The sequence below is a fragment of the Symphalangus syndactylus genome, chromosome 9 (assembly GCF_028878055.3).
Source record: "Symphalangus syndactylus isolate Jambi chromosome 9, NHGRI_mSymSyn1-v2.1_pri, whole genome shotgun sequence".
Lineage (NCBI taxonomy): Eukaryota > Metazoa > Chordata > Mammalia > Primates > Hylobatidae > Symphalangus > Symphalangus syndactylus.
In genome coordinates, this window is record NC_072431.2 from 63,583,704 (window position 1) to 63,600,620 (window position 16,917).

General features: G+C 52.4%; 1 protein-coding gene across 8 annotated transcripts; it reads left to right on the top strand.

Annotated features, from left to right (window-relative positions):
* Positions 1–2,466: 2,466 nt before the first annotated feature.
* TBL2 (transducin beta like 2) lies at positions 2,467–12,091 on the top strand. Of its 8 annotated transcripts, XM_063646395.1 has the most exons (8): positions 2,757–3,124; positions 4,347–4,507; positions 6,540–6,670; positions 6,931–7,115; positions 7,581–7,732; positions 8,082–8,208; positions 9,694–9,846; positions 10,063–12,091. In XM_063646395.1, exons 2-8 carry the CDS (start codon positions 4,477–4,479, stop codon positions 10,526–10,528), a joined length of 1,245 nt encoding a protein of 414 aa, XP_063502465.1. In that variant the 5' UTR covers positions 2,757–3,124; positions 4,347–4,476; the 3' UTR covers positions 10,529–12,091. The 8 variants fall into 8 exon arrangements, with proteins under 8 accessions (XP_055148873.1, XP_055148876.1, XP_063502465.1 ...); XM_055292898.2 differs by lacking the exons at positions 2,757–3,124; positions 4,347–4,507 and adding an exon at positions 2,467–2,692; XM_063646398.1 differs by lacking the exon at positions 4,347–4,507 and having other exon boundaries at positions 2,759–3,124; positions 6,232–6,670.
* The last annotated feature ends 4,826 nt before the right edge of the window (positions 12,092–16,917 follow it).

Below are 16,917 nucleotides of genomic sequence, written 5' to 3' on the forward strand. Positions count from 1 at the left end.
GGGGATTATAGGCTTTAGCCACTGTGCCTGGCGGCTGTAATTATTTTAAAAGAAGTTTTCTTTTTTCTCTTTTTTTTTATTTATTGTATATTTATTTTTGAGATGGAGTCTCACTCTTATCACCCAAGCCGGAGTGCAGTGGAGCAATCTTGGCTCACTGCAACCTCTGCCTCCCAGGTTCAAGCGATTCTCCTGCCTCAGCCTCCTGAGTAGCTGGGATTAGAGGCATACGACACCATGCCCGGCTAATTTTTGTACTTTTAGTAGAGACAGGGTTTCGCCATGTTGGCCAGGCTGGTCTCGAACTCCTGACCTCAGGTGATCCTCCCACCTCGGCCTCCCAAAGTGCTGGGATTACAGGCTTGAGCCACTGCGCCCGGCCAGAAACCTTCTTTTAAGGCCCCTATCTCTACTAAAAATATTTTTAAAAATTAGCTGGGTGTGGTGGCAGGCGCCTGTAGTCCCAGCTACTCGGGAGGCTGAGGCAGGAGAATGGCATGAACCCAGGAGGCGGAGGTTGCAGTGAGCCGAGATCGCGCCACTGCACTCCAGCCTGGGCAACAGAGCAAGACTCCATCTCAAAAAAAAAAAAAAGTTTTCTATGAAAAAATCTCCTGGTCTGGGCCAGGCACGGTGGCTCACACCTGTAATCCCAACACTCTGAGAGGCCGAGGTGGGAGGATCACGAGGTCAGGAGTTCAAGACCAGCCTGGCCAGCATAGTGAAACCCCGTCTCTACTAAAAAATACAAAAAAAATTAGCGGGACGTGGTAGCGGGCACCCGTAATCCCAGCTACTCTGCAGGCTGAGGCAAGCGAATCGCTTGAACCTGGGAGGCAGAGGTTGCAGTGAGCAGAGATCACACCATTGCACTCCAGCCTGGGCGACAGTGTGACGAGACTCCGTCTCAAAAAATAAAAAATAAAAATAATCTCCCAGCTCGGCATGGTGGCTCACGCCTGTAATCTCAGCACTTTGGGAGGCTGAAGCAGGTGGATCACCTGAGGTCAGGAGTTCGAGACCAGCCTGGCCAACATGGCAAAACCCCCGTCTCTATAAAAAACACAAAAATTAGCAGGGCATGGTGGCGCACACCTGTAATCCCAGCTGCTCTGGAGGCTGAGGCAGGAGAATCGCTTGCACCCGGGAAGCGGAGGTTGCAGTGAGCCGAGACGCGTCACTGCACTCCAACCTGGGCAACAGAATGAGACTCTGTCTCAAAAGTAAATACATAAATAAATAAATAAAATAAGTTTTCTATTAAAAATTCTCCCTTTTAACTTTCGACTTGCCAGGCCATCCCCAAATCCAGGCCCTCGTCACCTCCCTCTCGGATACTTGAAGCCACTGCCGGTTTTCTGATTTTGGTCTTTTCACACAAAGGTCCATCCAGGGAATCCTCAGACACAGCTTTTGCCCCACCTCTCCCTGTAATGAGCAGCTTATTGGATAGAGCCAGCGCTCAACGTCCCCCAGACCTTTCCGCCCCTCTAGCCATTTCCCACATCCCAGCTTCTCAGGTCTTTGCGGAGGCTGTTCCACACCACGCGCCTGGCCTACTCTTCCCCTTCTCCACCAGCAATAAAAGTAAAAGCCCATCTGAACTTTCGCTGATGCTGAGTTTCCTATCCGTTAAATGGTAATAATAATCCCCGCCCCGCTTCCTTGAAAGGATCCAGTGTGATGATGGCTGGAATAATGCCTTTAATAAACAATTATCAGTGAGTTCTTCAGGAGGAGGCGTGAGCAGTGGTTGCAAATCCTGCCTTCCTCCGCCCTCCGCAGCCCTGCAATCTCAACCGCCAGGCGACTCGCCCCTCGAAACGCACTAAGAGTCAAGCCCTGTCCCTGGAGATGTTCTACTTCCAGGACCCGCCCCTCGAGACACTCTACCTCCGGGTTCTGCCCCTCCAGACGCTCTAACAACCCAGCCCCGCCCCTCGAGACGCGCTAACTCCAGACTCCGCCTCTCGAGGCGCTCTAATAACTAGGCTCCGCGCCTGGAGATGCTCTAACTCCAGACCCCGCCCCTGGAGACGTTCTAACTCCAGGCCCCGCCCCTCGAGACGCTCTAACCTAGTCTCTGTCCCTCCCGGCGCTCTAACAACCAGGTCCCGCCCCTCGAGACGCTCTACCTCTGGGTTCGGCCCCTCAAGGCGCTCTACCAACCCGGCGCGGCCCCTCGAGGCGCTCTAACCCAGGCTCCGCCACTCGGCTTGCTCTAATAACCTGGCTGCGCTCCTCGAGATGCTCTAACGGCCAGGCCCCGCCTTCAAAGCGCTCAAACAACCAGGCCCCGCCCCTCGAGGAGCGCTAACAGCCAGGCCCCGCCCCTCGAGCGCCCTAACAGCCGGGCCCCACCCCTTGAGGCGCTCTAACGGCCAGGCCCCGCCCTGAAGGCGTTGTAACAACCAGGCTCCGCCCCCAGGCGCTCTAACGGCCAGGCCCCGCCGCTTGAGGCGCTCCAACGGCCAGGCCCCGCCCCCGCGTGCGTGCGCGGCCCCGCAGAGCCGTGCGGGCGCCTGCGTACTCACTGGTTGAGGTGGCAGTGGCTCCACCAACATGGAGCTCTCACGGATGCCGGAGCTCATGGGGCTGTCGGTGTTGCTGGGGCTGCTGGCCCTGATGGCGACGGTGGCGGTAGCGCGGAGGTGGCTGCGCGCGGGGGAGGAGAGGAGCGACCGTCCCGCCTGTAAGTGGGGCCGGGTCGGGTGGGGGCGGCCCGCGGTGTCCCTGCTCCCGGCCTCCTCGTGGTCCGACCTGCGGTGTGGGGCCCGGCGACTCCATGGGCCTCAGTCTCTCCTCTGGTAACGTGAGCTTCGCTTCCAGAGACAGGGGCCCGCCTCGCCGGGCTGGGCGCACCTCCTGGGGCGGGACTGGCTCCAACCTGGGCCCCTTGCTGCGGCGTTCTCTGTGGCCGAGGCCAGGCCGTCCCCGGGGTGGCCAGGAGAGCACCGTAAACTCTTCAGCCTGTTCCGTGGCCGCGATCTCGGAAAAAGCACCAATTCTGTGATGTGCAGCAGCATTTACTGGGCATCTATGACCCTGTGATTGGCTTTGGGGTCTTTTTCTGTAAGGAGTCGAGTAAAGGAGAAGTACATCTGCATGATGAACACCTAAATATGTAAGTGAAAAACACGGTGAAATAAGTTCCATTGAGGCCAGGCGAAGTGGCTCACACCTGTATTCCCAGCTCTTTGGGAGGCCGAGGCAGGGAGATCGCTTGAGCCCAGGAGTTTGGGACCAGCCTGAGCAACATAGCAAGACCCCATCTCTACGAAAAATTAGTTGGGTGTGGTTGTGCACGCCCCTGTAGTCCCAGCTCCATGGGAGGCCGAGGCAGGAGGGTGTCGTGAGTCCAGGAGTTCAAGGCTGCAGTGAGCTGTGATCGATCGCGCCACTGCACTCCAGCCTGGGTGACGGCAAGAGCCTGTCTCTGAAAAGTTTCATAGAAGAGGTTGGTACTAGAAACGGGAAACACCAGAGAGTCAGTGGGCAGCCCTGTTCTTTTTATTTATTTTTGAGACAGTTTCGCTCTTCTTGCCTAGGCTAGAGTGCAGTGGCACAATCTTGGCTCGCTGCAACTTCTGCCTCCCAGGTTCAAGCGATTCTTCTGCCTCTGCCACCCTAGTAACTGGGACTACAGGCACACACCACCACGCCTGGCTAATTTTTTATATTTAGTAGACACGGGGTTTCGCCACGTTGGTCACGCTAGTCTCGAACTCCTGATCTCAGGTGATCCACTCACCCTGGCCTCCAAAAGTGCTGGGATTACAGGCGTGAACCACTGCGCCCGGCCAACCCTGCATTTTTTTTTTTTTTTTTTTGAGACGGAGTCTTGCTCTGTGGCCCAGTCTGGAGTGCAGTGGCGCGATGTCCGCTCACTGCAAGCTCCACCTCTGGGTTCACGCCATTCTCCTGCCTCCTCCTCCGAGTAGCTGGGACTACAGGCGTCCGACACCACGCCTGGCTAATTTTTTGTATTTTTTGAGTAGAGACGGGGTTTCACTGTGTTAGCCAGGATGGTCTCAATCTCCTAACCTCATGTGAGCCACCGTGCCCGGCCGAGCCTTGCTCTTTTATGGGGGAGGTGGTTGTTAGGTAAATCATTACTGAGAATAGGGGGCACATGAGGTAGTGTGGGGTCTCAAAGGATGGTTCTAGAAGAAGAGTTTGCCAGAAGGCCAAGGAAAAAAGACATTTTGCTAATGGCAATACCCGAGAAGGCAAGGAGTCCCCAAACAGCATTTGGTATGACTTAAGTGTGAGGAGGGGGGCTTGTTAGACAAGCCTGGAGAGAAGGAAGGAAGCAGAGGACAGATTGTGGCTGTGTTTGTTTGCAGGGCTCAGGAGCTTTTTTCCAGTTGGAATTGGGGAGCATCTGCAGTCATTTACCACATGCCATCTTTGTGACTCAATTAAGTATCTTATACAAAAGTGACTGGCTCCTCTCCCCAGCACAGGACTCAACAGATGTTGACTTCTTATCCCCGAGTTCTTTCAGGTACTGGAATGCAGTGGCACAATCTCGGCTCACTGCAACCTCTACCTCCTGGGTTCAAGCAATTCTCCTGCCTCAGCCTCCTAAGTAGCTGGGATTACAGGTGCCTGCCACCACACCCGGCTAATTTTTGTATTTTTAGTAGAGACGGGGTTTTACCATGTTGGCCAGACTGGTGGAACTCCTGGGCATCAAGATGATCCAGCTGCCGGGCCAGGCGCGGTGACTCACGCCTGTAATCCCAGCACTTTGGGAGGCCGAGGCGGGCAGGTCACGAGGTCAGGAGATCAAGACTGAGGCGACAGAGCGAGACTCCGTCTCAAAAAAAAAAAAAAAAAAAAAAAAAAGATGATCCAGCTGCCTCAGCCTCCCAAAGTGCTGGGATTACAGGCATGAGCCACCGCACCCGGCCTCTTTAATGCTTGTGTTTGGTACTTTTGCTTGTCACTTTGTAGATATCTCATCCAGTTCAATCTCCCTTATTTTTATTTATTTTGAGACAGAATCTCACTCTGTCGCCCAGGCTGGAATACAGTGGCGCGATCGCTGCATTCGAACTCCTGGGCTCAAGCAATTTTCCCTCCTCAGCCTCCGAATAGCTGGGACCACAGGCGCACACCACCATGCCCAGCTAATTAAAGTTTCCTGTAGAGATGGGGGTGTCACTACGTTACCCAGGCTGGTCTCGAACTCCTGAGCTCAAGCAATCCTCCCACCTCAGCCTCCCAAAGTGCTGGGATCACAGGCATGAGCCACCGCGCCCAATTCTCAACCTCTCTTTAAGAAAACCAAGGTTGGGCCAGACACGGTGGCTCACACCTATAATCCCAGCACTTTGGGAGGCCAAGGCAGGCAGATCACTTGAGATGAGGCATTGGACACAAGCCTGGCCAACATGGTGAAACCCCATCTCTACTAAAAAAACAAACAAATTGGGGCCAGGCACCATGGCTCATGCCTGTAATCCTAGCACTTTGGGAGGCTGAGGCGGGTGGATCACAAGGTTAAGAGATCGAGACCATTCTGGCTAATGTGGTGAAACCCCATGTCTACTAAAAATACAAAAAAAATTAGCCCGGCATGGTGGCAGGCACCTGTAGTCCCAGCTACTCGGGAGGCTGAGGCAGGAGAATGGCGTGAACCCGGGGGGCAGAGCTTGCAGTGAGTCGAGATTGCGCCACTGCACTCCAGCCTGGGCAACAGAGCAAGACTCCATCTCAAAAAAAAAAAAAAAAATTAGCTGGATATGGTGGTGCATGCCCATAATCCCAGCTACTTGGGAGGCTGAGGCACGAGAATTGCTTGAATCCGGGAGGCAGAGGCTACAGTGAGCAGAGATCACGCCACTGCACTCCAGCCTGGGCGACAGAGCAAGACTCTGTCTCCAAAAAAAAAAGAAAGAAAGAAAAGAAAAAAAAAACAAGATCCAGAGCAATTCACTAACTTACCCAAAGCAAGGCCGCTAGAGATGGTTGTGCACATTACTCCCTACATAGGGATGTCTGGCCAAGGATCCACACTCCACTGGCCGTGCTGTGTACCCACCCAGCAGCATCACCCCACCCAGAGAGTGTGCCTTTTCCACTTTACATGAAGGTGCTCTATGGACTTACTGTAAACAGCCTCCTCAGTAGTCAGTCAGCAGTAGAGACAGAATCCAAACCAGGTCTGATTCCAAAGCCTCTGTTTTGTTTCTGTTTTCTGTTCGTTTTTTTTTTTTGAGACAGGGTCCTGCTCTGTCACTCAGGATGGAATACAGTAGTGTTGTGATCATAGCTTACTGCAGCCTCGAACTCCTGGGCTCAAGTGATCCTCCTGCCTCAGCCTTCCAAAGCATTGGGATTACAGGCATGAGCCACCATACCCAGCCAGCCAAAGCCTCTGTTTTTGCCCATATCACACTCACTCTCCTCCAGAAGACAAGGGCCATATCTGGTTAATCTCCTGCTGTTCCACTCAATGCCTGGCTAATCATAGGTGAGCAGTAAATATTTATCAGTGAGTAACTGGAGAACAACATGGCCCTTCCTTATAGGCCAAAAAGCAAATGGATTTCCACCTGACAAGTCCTCGGGATCCAAGAAGCAGAAACAATATCAGCGGATTCGGAAGGAGAAGCCTCAACAACACAACTTCACCCACCGCCTCCTGGCTGCAGCTCTGAAGGTACGTGGGGTACCTGGCACAGCGTGCACCCTGAGACTCAGCCCCACAGGCTCTTCCTCTGGAGTATTCCATGCATGTTACAGGCTCTCCTGCCTCTGATCAGAATCAGCGAGGATGCTTAATTCTGTCCCCTCTCATCACAGCCCAACCTCAGCTTGCTGTTAATCCAGGCCACGGGGCCCCATCTCCCCAGCTCCAGGTTTGGCTTCCCCATCTCCCCTAGGAGCTCCTATTCAAACTTCCTGCCACCCTTCCCCTAGAGCCACAGCGGGAACATATCTTGCATGGACTTTAGCAGCAATGGCAAATACCTGGCCACCTGTGCAGATGATCGCACCATCCACATCTGGAGCACCAAGGACTTCCTGCAGCGAGAGCACCGCAGCATGAGAGCCAACGTGGAGCTGGACCACGCCACCCTGGTGCGCTTCAGCCCTGACTGCAGGTGGGACAGGACGGAGCCTCAGGTTTGCCTGCAGAGGCCCAGTCCCAGGCTTTAGCCTTCCCATATCTGCTTTGAGGTAGCGAGGAGGGACCTGGACCCAGGGCCTCTCTTGGGGTGCCAGAAAGAGCATCTACAGAGTTTGCGCACTGCCTGGGGCTCCCTGGAGGTCTGGGCTGCTATACAGCAAGGAAACGGGGAGGTCTCTTCCTACCCGGAAATACCTTGGCCTGGCTTCCTGATGAGCCTTAGTTTCTAAACCCTAGAGAGAAACTAAAGGAGCCAAAGCTATCGGAATCTTACCTTTTGAGGAGTTTTATGAGATTTGGAACCAGGGGCTTAAGTTGTAAGGCTAGACTGTGCGGCAATGAGGGGAGATCGTGACTTCCCCAAGAACCTAGCACAGGACCTGGAACACAGAGCCTCTTTGTCCAGTGAGAGAGTGACTTGTCTGCTGCCTGTCTCTAGAGCTTTCATCGTCTGGCTGGCCAACGGGGACACCCTCCGTGTCTTCAAGATGACCAAGCGGGAGGATGGGGGCTACACCTTCACAGCCACCCCAGAGGACTTCCCTAAAAAGCACAAGGCGCCTGTCATCGACATTGGCATTGCTAACACAGGTAAGAGGCATTCAGAGGGTGGCACCTGCCCAAAGCATGAAGGAAAGATCCAGTTCTATTTCCTCAATGAGTTAATGCTGCCTGAAAGTTCTGCTCAACCTGAGAGGGACCAGGGGGCCCTAGCTCTGAACAGCCTGGCTCTGTGCTCCCCTGGAGTCCCTGGGCCACACCAGGTCCCTAGGGAAGGCGGGGAAGGGCCACAGTCTTCAGCAGAGTCCTTATCTGTAGTGACCCTTGGCCTAGGAGGAGACATGTATACTTCAGCCAGCAGAGGCCTTGTAAGTGTCTTTGGAGAATGACAGTTGGTCAGGTCACTGCCCGTGACCCACATCACTCCCTTCCCGCTCAGGGAAGTTTATCATGACTGCCTCCAGTGACACCACTGTCCTCATCTGGAGCCTGAAGGGTCAAGTGCTGTCTACCATCAACACCAACCAGATGAACAACACACACGCTGCTGTATCTCCCTGTGGCAGGTGGGCAAGGAGGGGCATTGGCATCTGGGACCACGAGAGGCTAGGGCCGGGGAGCAGGCACAGAACGGAAAGCCAGCTTCATCATGTGGGAAGAGCATACGAGGTGGGGTCAGGAACCCGAGCTTCAAGTCTCAGCTCTCCCCACTTGCAGTAGTGGGATTTCATGCAGGTCACCCCATGTCCTTAGTCGCTATTTCTTCATCTTCAGTGTTTTTGTTTTTTAGAAAATTAGTCTCACTCTGTCACCCAGGCTGGAGCACAGTGGTGCGATCATAGCTCACTGCAGCCTCAAACTCCTGGGTTGTAGCGATCCTCCCACCTCAGCCTCCTGAGTAGCTGGGACTATAGGCATGTGCCACTGTACTCAGCTAATTTTTGTTTTTTGTTTGTTTGTTTGTTGAGACAGTTTCACCCTTGCCCAGGCAGGAGTGCAGTAGCGTGATCACAGCTCACTGTAGCCTTGACCTCCCAGGCTCAGACCATCCTCCCACCTTAGCCTCCGGAGTAGCTGGGACTGCAGGCGTGCACTACTACACCTGGCTAATTTTTGTCGAGATGGGGTCTTACTATGTTGCCCAGGCCAGTCCTGAACTCCTGGCCTCAAGTGATCCTCTTGCCTCAACCTCCCAAAGTGGTAGAATTACAGGCGTGAGCCACTGCGCCAAGCCACCTTTGGGCGGGGATGTTACATATCTTAGAACAAGGCTAGAAGATAAACTGAAGTCACATACATAAAAGAACTTTGTTGTTGTTCGTTTGTTTTTTGAGACGGAGTTTTGCTCTTGTTGCTTAGGCTGGAGTACAATGGCACGATCTTGGCTCACTGCAACCTCCGTCTCCCGGGTTCAAGCGATTCTCCTGCCTCAGCCTCCCCCAAGTAGCTGGGATTACAGGCATGCACCACCACGCCCAGCTAATTTTTTATTTTTAGTAGAGGCGAGGTTTCTCCATGTTGGTCAGGCTGGTCTCAAACTGTCAACCTCAGGTGATCTGCCCGCCTGGGCCTCCCAAAGTGCTGGGATTACAGGTATGAGCCATCACACCCGGCCCTTTTTTTTTTTTTTTTTTTTCTGAGACAGAGTCTCGCTCTGTTGCCCAGGCTGGAGTGCAGTGGTGCAATCTCAGCTCACTGTGACCTCCACCTATCAGGTTCAAGTGATTCTCCCACCTCAGCCTTCCCAGTAGGTGGGACTACAGGCACACGCCACCATGCCTGGCTAATTTTGTATTTTTAGTAGAGATGAGGTTTTGCCATGTTGGCCAGACTGGTCTTGAACTCCTGACCTCAGATGATCCACCCACCTCGGCCTCCCAAAGTGCTGGGATGACAGGCGTGAGCCACTGCGCCCGGCCAAAATAACTCTTTAAAGGTTTATATTATCCAGATATGAGGATTATCAACTTTCTCAGGAAAGAGATTGAGGGGTTTTACAGGAACAACATGCTCCCAAAATGAAGTTTAAAGGCTTCTGGGTTGTATGGCAGATTTGTAGCCTCGTGTGGCTTTACCCCGGATGTGAAGGTTTGGGAAGTCTGCTTTGGAAAGAAGGGGGAGTTCCAAGAGGTGGTGCGAGCCTTCGAACTAAAGGGCCACTCCGCGGCTGTGCACTCGTTTGCTTTCTCCAACGACTCGCGGAGGTGAGTGAGTCCGCTCTGATGTCTGACCACTGGCTCTTGGCCCCTCTTGACAACCAGGGTCCTTCTGCCTGTTTGTGCCATGGCTCTAAAGTGGGTGGGGTGCCTGGCCCTCGGCAGGAAGCTGACTTAGCTTCCTAGCTGGAGCTGCTCAAGTTGGGCCAGTGCTTACCCTGCCAGGGTGTGTTGGGGCTTGAGCTGTGATTTTCTGTGCTGCAGGATGGCTTCTGTCTCCAAGGATGGTACATGGAAACTGTGGGACACAGATGTGGAATACAAGAAGCAGCAGGACCCCTACTTGCTGAAGACAGGCTGCTTTGAAGAGGCAGCGGGCGCCGCGCCATGCTGCCTGGCCCTCTCCCCCAACGCCCAGGTCTTGGCCTTGGCCAGTGGCAGTAGTATTCATCTCTACAATACCCGGCGGGGCGAGAAGGAGGAGTGCTTTGAGCGGGTCCATGGCGAGTGTATCGCCAACTTGTCCTTTGACATCACTGGCCGCTTTCTGGCCTCCTGTGGGGACCGGGCGGTGCGGCTCTTTCACAACACTCCTGGCCACCGGGCCATGGTGGAGGAGATGCAGGGCCACCTGAAGCGGGCCTCCAATGACAGCACCCGCCAGAGGCTGCAGCAGCAGCTGACCCAGGCCCAAGAGACCCTGAAGAGCCTGGGTGCCCTGAAGAAGTGACTCTGGGAGGGCCCGGCGCAGAGGATTGGAGGAGGGATCTGGCTTCCTCGTGGCGCTGCTGCCACCCTTCCTCCCGGGTGGAAGCCTTTCAGAAGGAGTCTCCTGGTTTTCTTACTGGTGGCCCCGCTTCTTCCCATTGAAACTACTCTTGTGTACTTAGGTCTCTCTCTTCTTGGTGGCTGTGACTCCTCCCCGACTAGTGACCAAGGTGCTTTTCTTCCTCCCAGGCCCAGTGGGTGGAATCTGTCCCCACCCGGCACTGAGGAGAATGGTAGAGAGGAGAGGAGAGAGAGAGAGAACATGATTTTTGGCCTTGTGACAGCACATTCTCACACCCAAAGAAGTTTGTAAATGTTCCAGAGCAACCTAGAGAACACCTGAGTACTAAGCAGCAGTTTTGCAAGGATGGGAAACTGGGATAGCTTCCCATCACAGAACTGTGTTCCATCAGAAAGATACTAAGGGATTTCCTTCTGGGCCTCAGTTCTATTCGTAAGATGGAGAATAATCCTCTCTGTGACCTCCTTGCAAAGATGATGTGAGGCTAAGAGAGTATTAAGTCCCTAGGTCTGGAAGAAAAGTGGAAAAGAGTAGTACTATTGTCCAATGTCATGAAAGTGGTAAAAGTGGGAACCAGTGTGCTTTGAAACCAAATTAGAAACACATTCCTTGGGAAGGCAAAGTTTTCTGGGATTTGATCATACATTTTATATGGTTGGGACTCCTCTCTTCGGGAGATGATATCTTGTTTAAGGAGAGCTCTTTTCAGCTCATCAAGGTCATCAGATGTTTGAGTGCCTACTCTGTGCCCAAATAAATATGAGCTTGGGATTAAATACGAATAAGACATGGTTTCTGCCATCAAAGATGGCTGGTGGGAGAGAGAGATACGCCCTTATTAAGTGCTTTGTGTTAGTTTATTCATAGCTACTGTTACATAGGTCAAGGCTAGAGAGGACCAGAGCAGGACAGAGGCAATGGGTATTGAAGTTGAAGGGGTACATTTGATAAGAGATTCGGTATTGAGAAGTTTAAATTTGTGAATTTGAAGGCTGCTTGGATGTGGCAGGTAAGGGAAATGAGGTATCTGGGAAGACTTGAGTGTAGGCAAATTTATTCATCCCAAGTCAAACTCGATCTCTCTCACGAAAACTATGACCCCCCCTGGTTGCCCCCGACTTCTCAATGTTGGAACAAGCCACAACCTTGGAGTTATCCGTGATGACTCCCCATTCATTATCCCCTCTGTCCCACCACCACTGCCGTCGTCTGTCTGTTCACCAGAACGTTCTTTTGGTTACACTCCACGTGACATCCTGAGGCTGTTGATTCTCTCCGTCTTTTCTGTTACCATCCTAGTCCTGGCCACTGTCACCTAGTGGGCCACTATAAAATATGGCTTCCTAATGGATCTTCCTGCTACCTCTTGCCTCATTACTTTTCTGTATAGCAGAGTGATCTTTTGAAAATGTGAACCAGATCACATTATTCCCTAGTTAAAACCCCCCAAGGCTTCCCATCACACTTGGAATAAAATCCAAAAGAATTTTTCTAAACCAAAAATAGTAAAAACAATTTTTTTTTTTCTGAGAGTCTCTGTCACCCAGGCTGGAGTACAGTGGCGCAATCTCGGCTCACTGCAACCACCGCCTCCCAGGTTCAAGCGATTCTCCTGCCTCAGCCTCCAGAGTAGCTGGGATTACAGGTGTGCACCATCACGCACAATGTTGGCCAGGCCACTCTCGAACTCCTGACCTCAAATGATCCACCTCTGCCTTGGCCTCCCCAAGTGCTGGGATTACAGGTGTGAGCCATCGTGCCTAGCTAAACACTTAATCCAAAATTCTTACCATGGCCTGCAAGGTCCTGTGTAACCTGGCTTCATCAACCCCTCTAAATGCTATGGACGTCAGATGGGCACCGTAAATGTGTGTAGGGTCACATACCTGGGTGTAAGGCAGTAGAAGGTGAGGACAGAAGTGAGCTGGACGGCGGGCTTGTGTCCTGCCTGTGGGATGGGGGGTGGCTGCTACTTACTCAGAAATCCAGCAGAAATTGCTTCACAGAAGCTAGAAGTGAGCAACTTAAATAACTAAACACTATCTGGACCAAACAAAACACTAAGGTAGGCCCGATGCAGTCCACCACTCTTATTGGCAGCTTCTGGCTCACTGTTGAACCCACTGGAATGAGAGCACCACCGGGCAGACTCCTGGACCATCTCACTGTCAGCTCTGTGGTCCAGGCACAGTACCTGGGACAGTATAAGCACTCAATCAATGTGAAACTCAAGCCAGGGCAAGCCACAGACCTCCCAGTATCTTCTCCGTGCATCTTCCCATTCCCAGTCTCCACTGTGGTTTTGTATGTTCCTAACCACAGACTTCTGGCAATGCTGTGCACACAAGGCCTGAGGAGTATTTCCTTGGCAATTGTCAGAAGAAAGACTAAAACACTTCCTTTGCGCACCTGTTCTTTTATTTATTTATTTATTTTTTGAGACGGAGTTTCCCTTTTATTGCCCAGGCTGGAGAGCAACGGCGTGATCTCAGCTCACCGCAGCCTCCACCCCCCGGGTTCAATTGATTCTCCTGCCTCAGCCTCCCAAGTAGCTGGGATTACAGGCATGTGCCACCACACCCGGCTAATTTTGTATTTTTAGTAGAGACAAGGTTTCACCATGTTGATCAGGCTGGTCTTGAACTGCCAACCTCAGGTGATCTGCCTGCCTTGGCCTCCCAGAGTACTGGAATTACAGGTGTGAGCGACCATGCCCGGCCAGCGCACCTGTTCTTAGAAGCAGCTCTGGCATTACTCCCGTTGTGTATCCAGGACAGGAAGTGGCAGTAGAATGTTGAGTTACTGAAATCAGATGTCTTCAGTTCCAGTTCCAACTGAAGAGCAGGTAGGTCCGTTGACCTCTCTGAGCTTGTTTCCTCATCTGTAAAATGAGAATGAATCCTGTGCTACCCACCTTGCCGTGTTGTGTTTCAGTGAAATGAGAAAACACTACCAAAAAGTCATCACAGATTTCTGAGGACAGAAAGTGCCCTCACTCAAGCTTCTCTTGTAACCACAGAGAAGGTGTCTGGATATTAACATAGAGCAGAGGCCACCAAGGTGTTCTTTTTTTTTAAATAAAAAATCCTGCATGTGAAGGCAGTAGTCGTATCTTAATGTTACAATTTCAACATCTGTGGGTGTGAAATTTTTCAAAATAAAAAGTTGGGGAAATACTTTAAATGGTGGTGTATAGCCTATTTTGGTGTTTTGTTTTAGTGATGGGGTCTCACTCCGTAATCCAGACTGGAGTGCAGTGGTGCCATCATGGCTCACTGCAGCCTCGACTTCCTGGGCTCAAGTGATGCTCTCACCCCAGCCTCCCAAGTAGCTAGGATCACAGGCGCATGCCATCACACCTGTCTGTTTTGTGTAGAGATGGGAGTCTTACTGTGTTGCCCAGGCTGGGGCTTGCAGTCGTTTAAACCATGCAATACACAGATTAAGATGGTGGTGTCATCTCAACAGTGGCCTGCCACTTCCCAGGGAGTCTTCCTTCCTCAGTGCAGTCCACCCTCCTTCTGGCTACTTCCCTGGGGTTTGGTTGCAAGTGGGTCTTCCACCACCTGCATCCAACACTCGGGCGCATCAGGGAAACCAACTCTTTAATTTGCTTACCTGTGATAACTTGAAGCCCTGGATAGTGTCTTGCATATGGACATGTTTTCACAATTATAGCTACTCCAGTAAAGTCATGTTTCAGAGACTGACAGCTTGGGAAAGGCACAAAAGTTTTGTTACTGTGTTATCTACAATGAATGTGCAATTCCTATGTAATGTTCAACCCAAATGCCCATCAATGATAACCTGGATAAAGAAAATGTGGTACGTATACACCATGGAATACTATGCAGTCAGAAAAAGGAACAAGTTCATGTCCTTTGCAGGGACATGAATGGAGCTGGAGGTCATTATCCTTAGCAAACTAACCCAAGAACAGAAAACCAAACACTGCATGTTCTCACTTATAAGTGGGAGCTGAACAATGAGAACACATAGACACAGAGAGGAGGCAACACACACTGAGGCTTGTTGGGGGAGGGCGGGGGGAGGGAGAGCATCAGGAATAATAGCTAATGCATGCTGGGCTTAATACCTAGGTGATGGCTTGATAGGTGCAGCAAACCACCATGGCACACCTTTACCTATATAACGAACCTGCACATCCTGCACATGGACCCTGGAACTTAAAATCCATTAATTAAATAACAGGTACGGGGAGTGGTAGCTCACACCAGTAATCCTGACACTTTGGGAGGCCGAGGCAGGGGCATTACTTGAAGCCAGGAGTTCAAGACCAGCCTGAGCAACATACTGAAACCCCTGTCTACACACACACAAAAAAAATTGGGGCATGGTGATGGACATTTGTAGTCCCAGCATCTCTGGAGGCTGCAGTGGGAGGATTGCTTGAGCCCAGGAGTTCAAAGCTGCAATGAGCTATGATCACAGCCTGGACAACACAGCAAGACCCTGTCTCTTAGAAAAAAATTGGTAACATGATATATTGAAAGAATTAATGATAGGCTTCCGTGACACACACTCTTTCACTTTCACTTCGTAGCAGCTCTTGTGAAGTAGCAATTATTATCCCCATTGGAAAAACCGAGGTTTGTGGAGGTTAAGTGGCAAGCAGGAATTCAACTCTGGGTCTGAGTACAGAGCTCGAGCTGCTTCCTAGTGTGACCCCATACAGCCTCTGACGTTGCCATCCAGAAAATAAGCTCCTTGAGGGCAGGGAGTTTATAGTGTTAGAAATTCGTCTCATACCTCTTTCTGTTGCACCCATGCAAGTGGGCACACAGTAGCCACTATTTTAATTTGTTGACTAATAAGATGAACCTGTATACTGATTGCCCAACAGCAAATGAGCTCACTTTGACCACCACTTGTGCATCCACCACGCAGTTGCATTGGCAGCAGAAATCATTCTATTACTTTCGAAAGACACTGCATCTTGTGAGTTCATACACTTCAGTGTGATTCTCCCAGGAACTAATGGTTCCAAAGTGAGGAGATGATCAAAATTCCAAAACTGGGCTAGGCAGGGTGGCTCATGATTTTAATTCCAGTGCTTTTGGAGGCCAAAGTGAGAGGATCGCTTGAGACTAGGAGTTTGAGACCAGCTTGAGTAACGTGGTGAGACCCCATCTCCACAAAAAAATTTAAAATCAGCTGGGCATGGTGTCACACATCTGTAGTCCCAGCTACTGGGCTACTGGAGAGACTGAGGCAGGAGGATCACTTGAGTCCAGGAGTTGGATGCTGCAGTGAGCCATGATCATGCCACCGCATTCCAGCCTGAGCAACAGAGTGAGACTCCACCTCTTGAAAAAATATAAATAAAAGAGTGCCAGCTGGGCGCGTTGGCTCACGGCTGTAATCCTAGCACTTTGGGAGGCTGAGGCTGTAGGGTCACTTGAGTCCAGGAGACTCCATCTCAAAAAAATGAAAGAAAATAAACAAACAAAAGCCATCCAGAGTTCAAGATCAGCTTGGGAAACAGGGAGACCCCATCTCTACAAAAAATACAAAAATTAGTCGGGCACAGCCGCCCCATCTGGGAAGTGAGGAGCGCCTCTGCCCGGCCGCCCCGTCTGGGACGTGAGGAGCGCCTCTGCGTGGCCACCCATCGTCTGGGATGTGAGGAGTGCCTCTGCCCGGCCACCCCGTCCGGGAAGTGAGGAGCGCCTCTGCGCGGCCACCCACCGTCTGGGAAGTGAGAAGCGCCTCTGCCCGGCTGCCCTGTCTGGGACGTGAGGAGTGCCTCTGCCCGGCCGCCCCATCTGGGAAGTGAGGAGCACCTCTGCCTCTGCCCCGCTGCCCCGTCTGGAACGTGAGGAGTGCCTCTGCCCGGCCGCCCCATCTGGGAAGTGAGGAGCACCTCTGCCCGGCCACCCATCATCTGGGATGTGAGGAGCGCCTCTGCCCGGCCGCCCCATCTGGGAAGTGAGGAGCACCTCTGCCCGGCCACCCATCGTCTGGGATGTGAGGAGCGCCTCTGCCTGGCCACCCTGTCAGGGAAGTGAGGAGCGCCTCTGCCCAGCCACCCCGTCCGGGAAGTGAGGAGCGCCTTTGCCCGGCCACCCTGTCCGGGAAGTGAGGAGCCCCTCTGCCCAGCTGCCACCCCGTCTAGGAAGTGAGGAGCGTCTCTGCCCGGCCGCCCCGTCTGGGAAGTGAGGAGCGCCTCTGCCCGGCCGCCCCGTCTGGGAAGCGAGCAGCACCTCTGCCTAGCCGCCACCCCGTCTGGGAAGTGAGGAGCGCCTCTGCTCGGCCGCCCCGTCCGGGAAATGAGGAGCGCCTCTGCCCGGCCGCCCCATCTGGGAAGT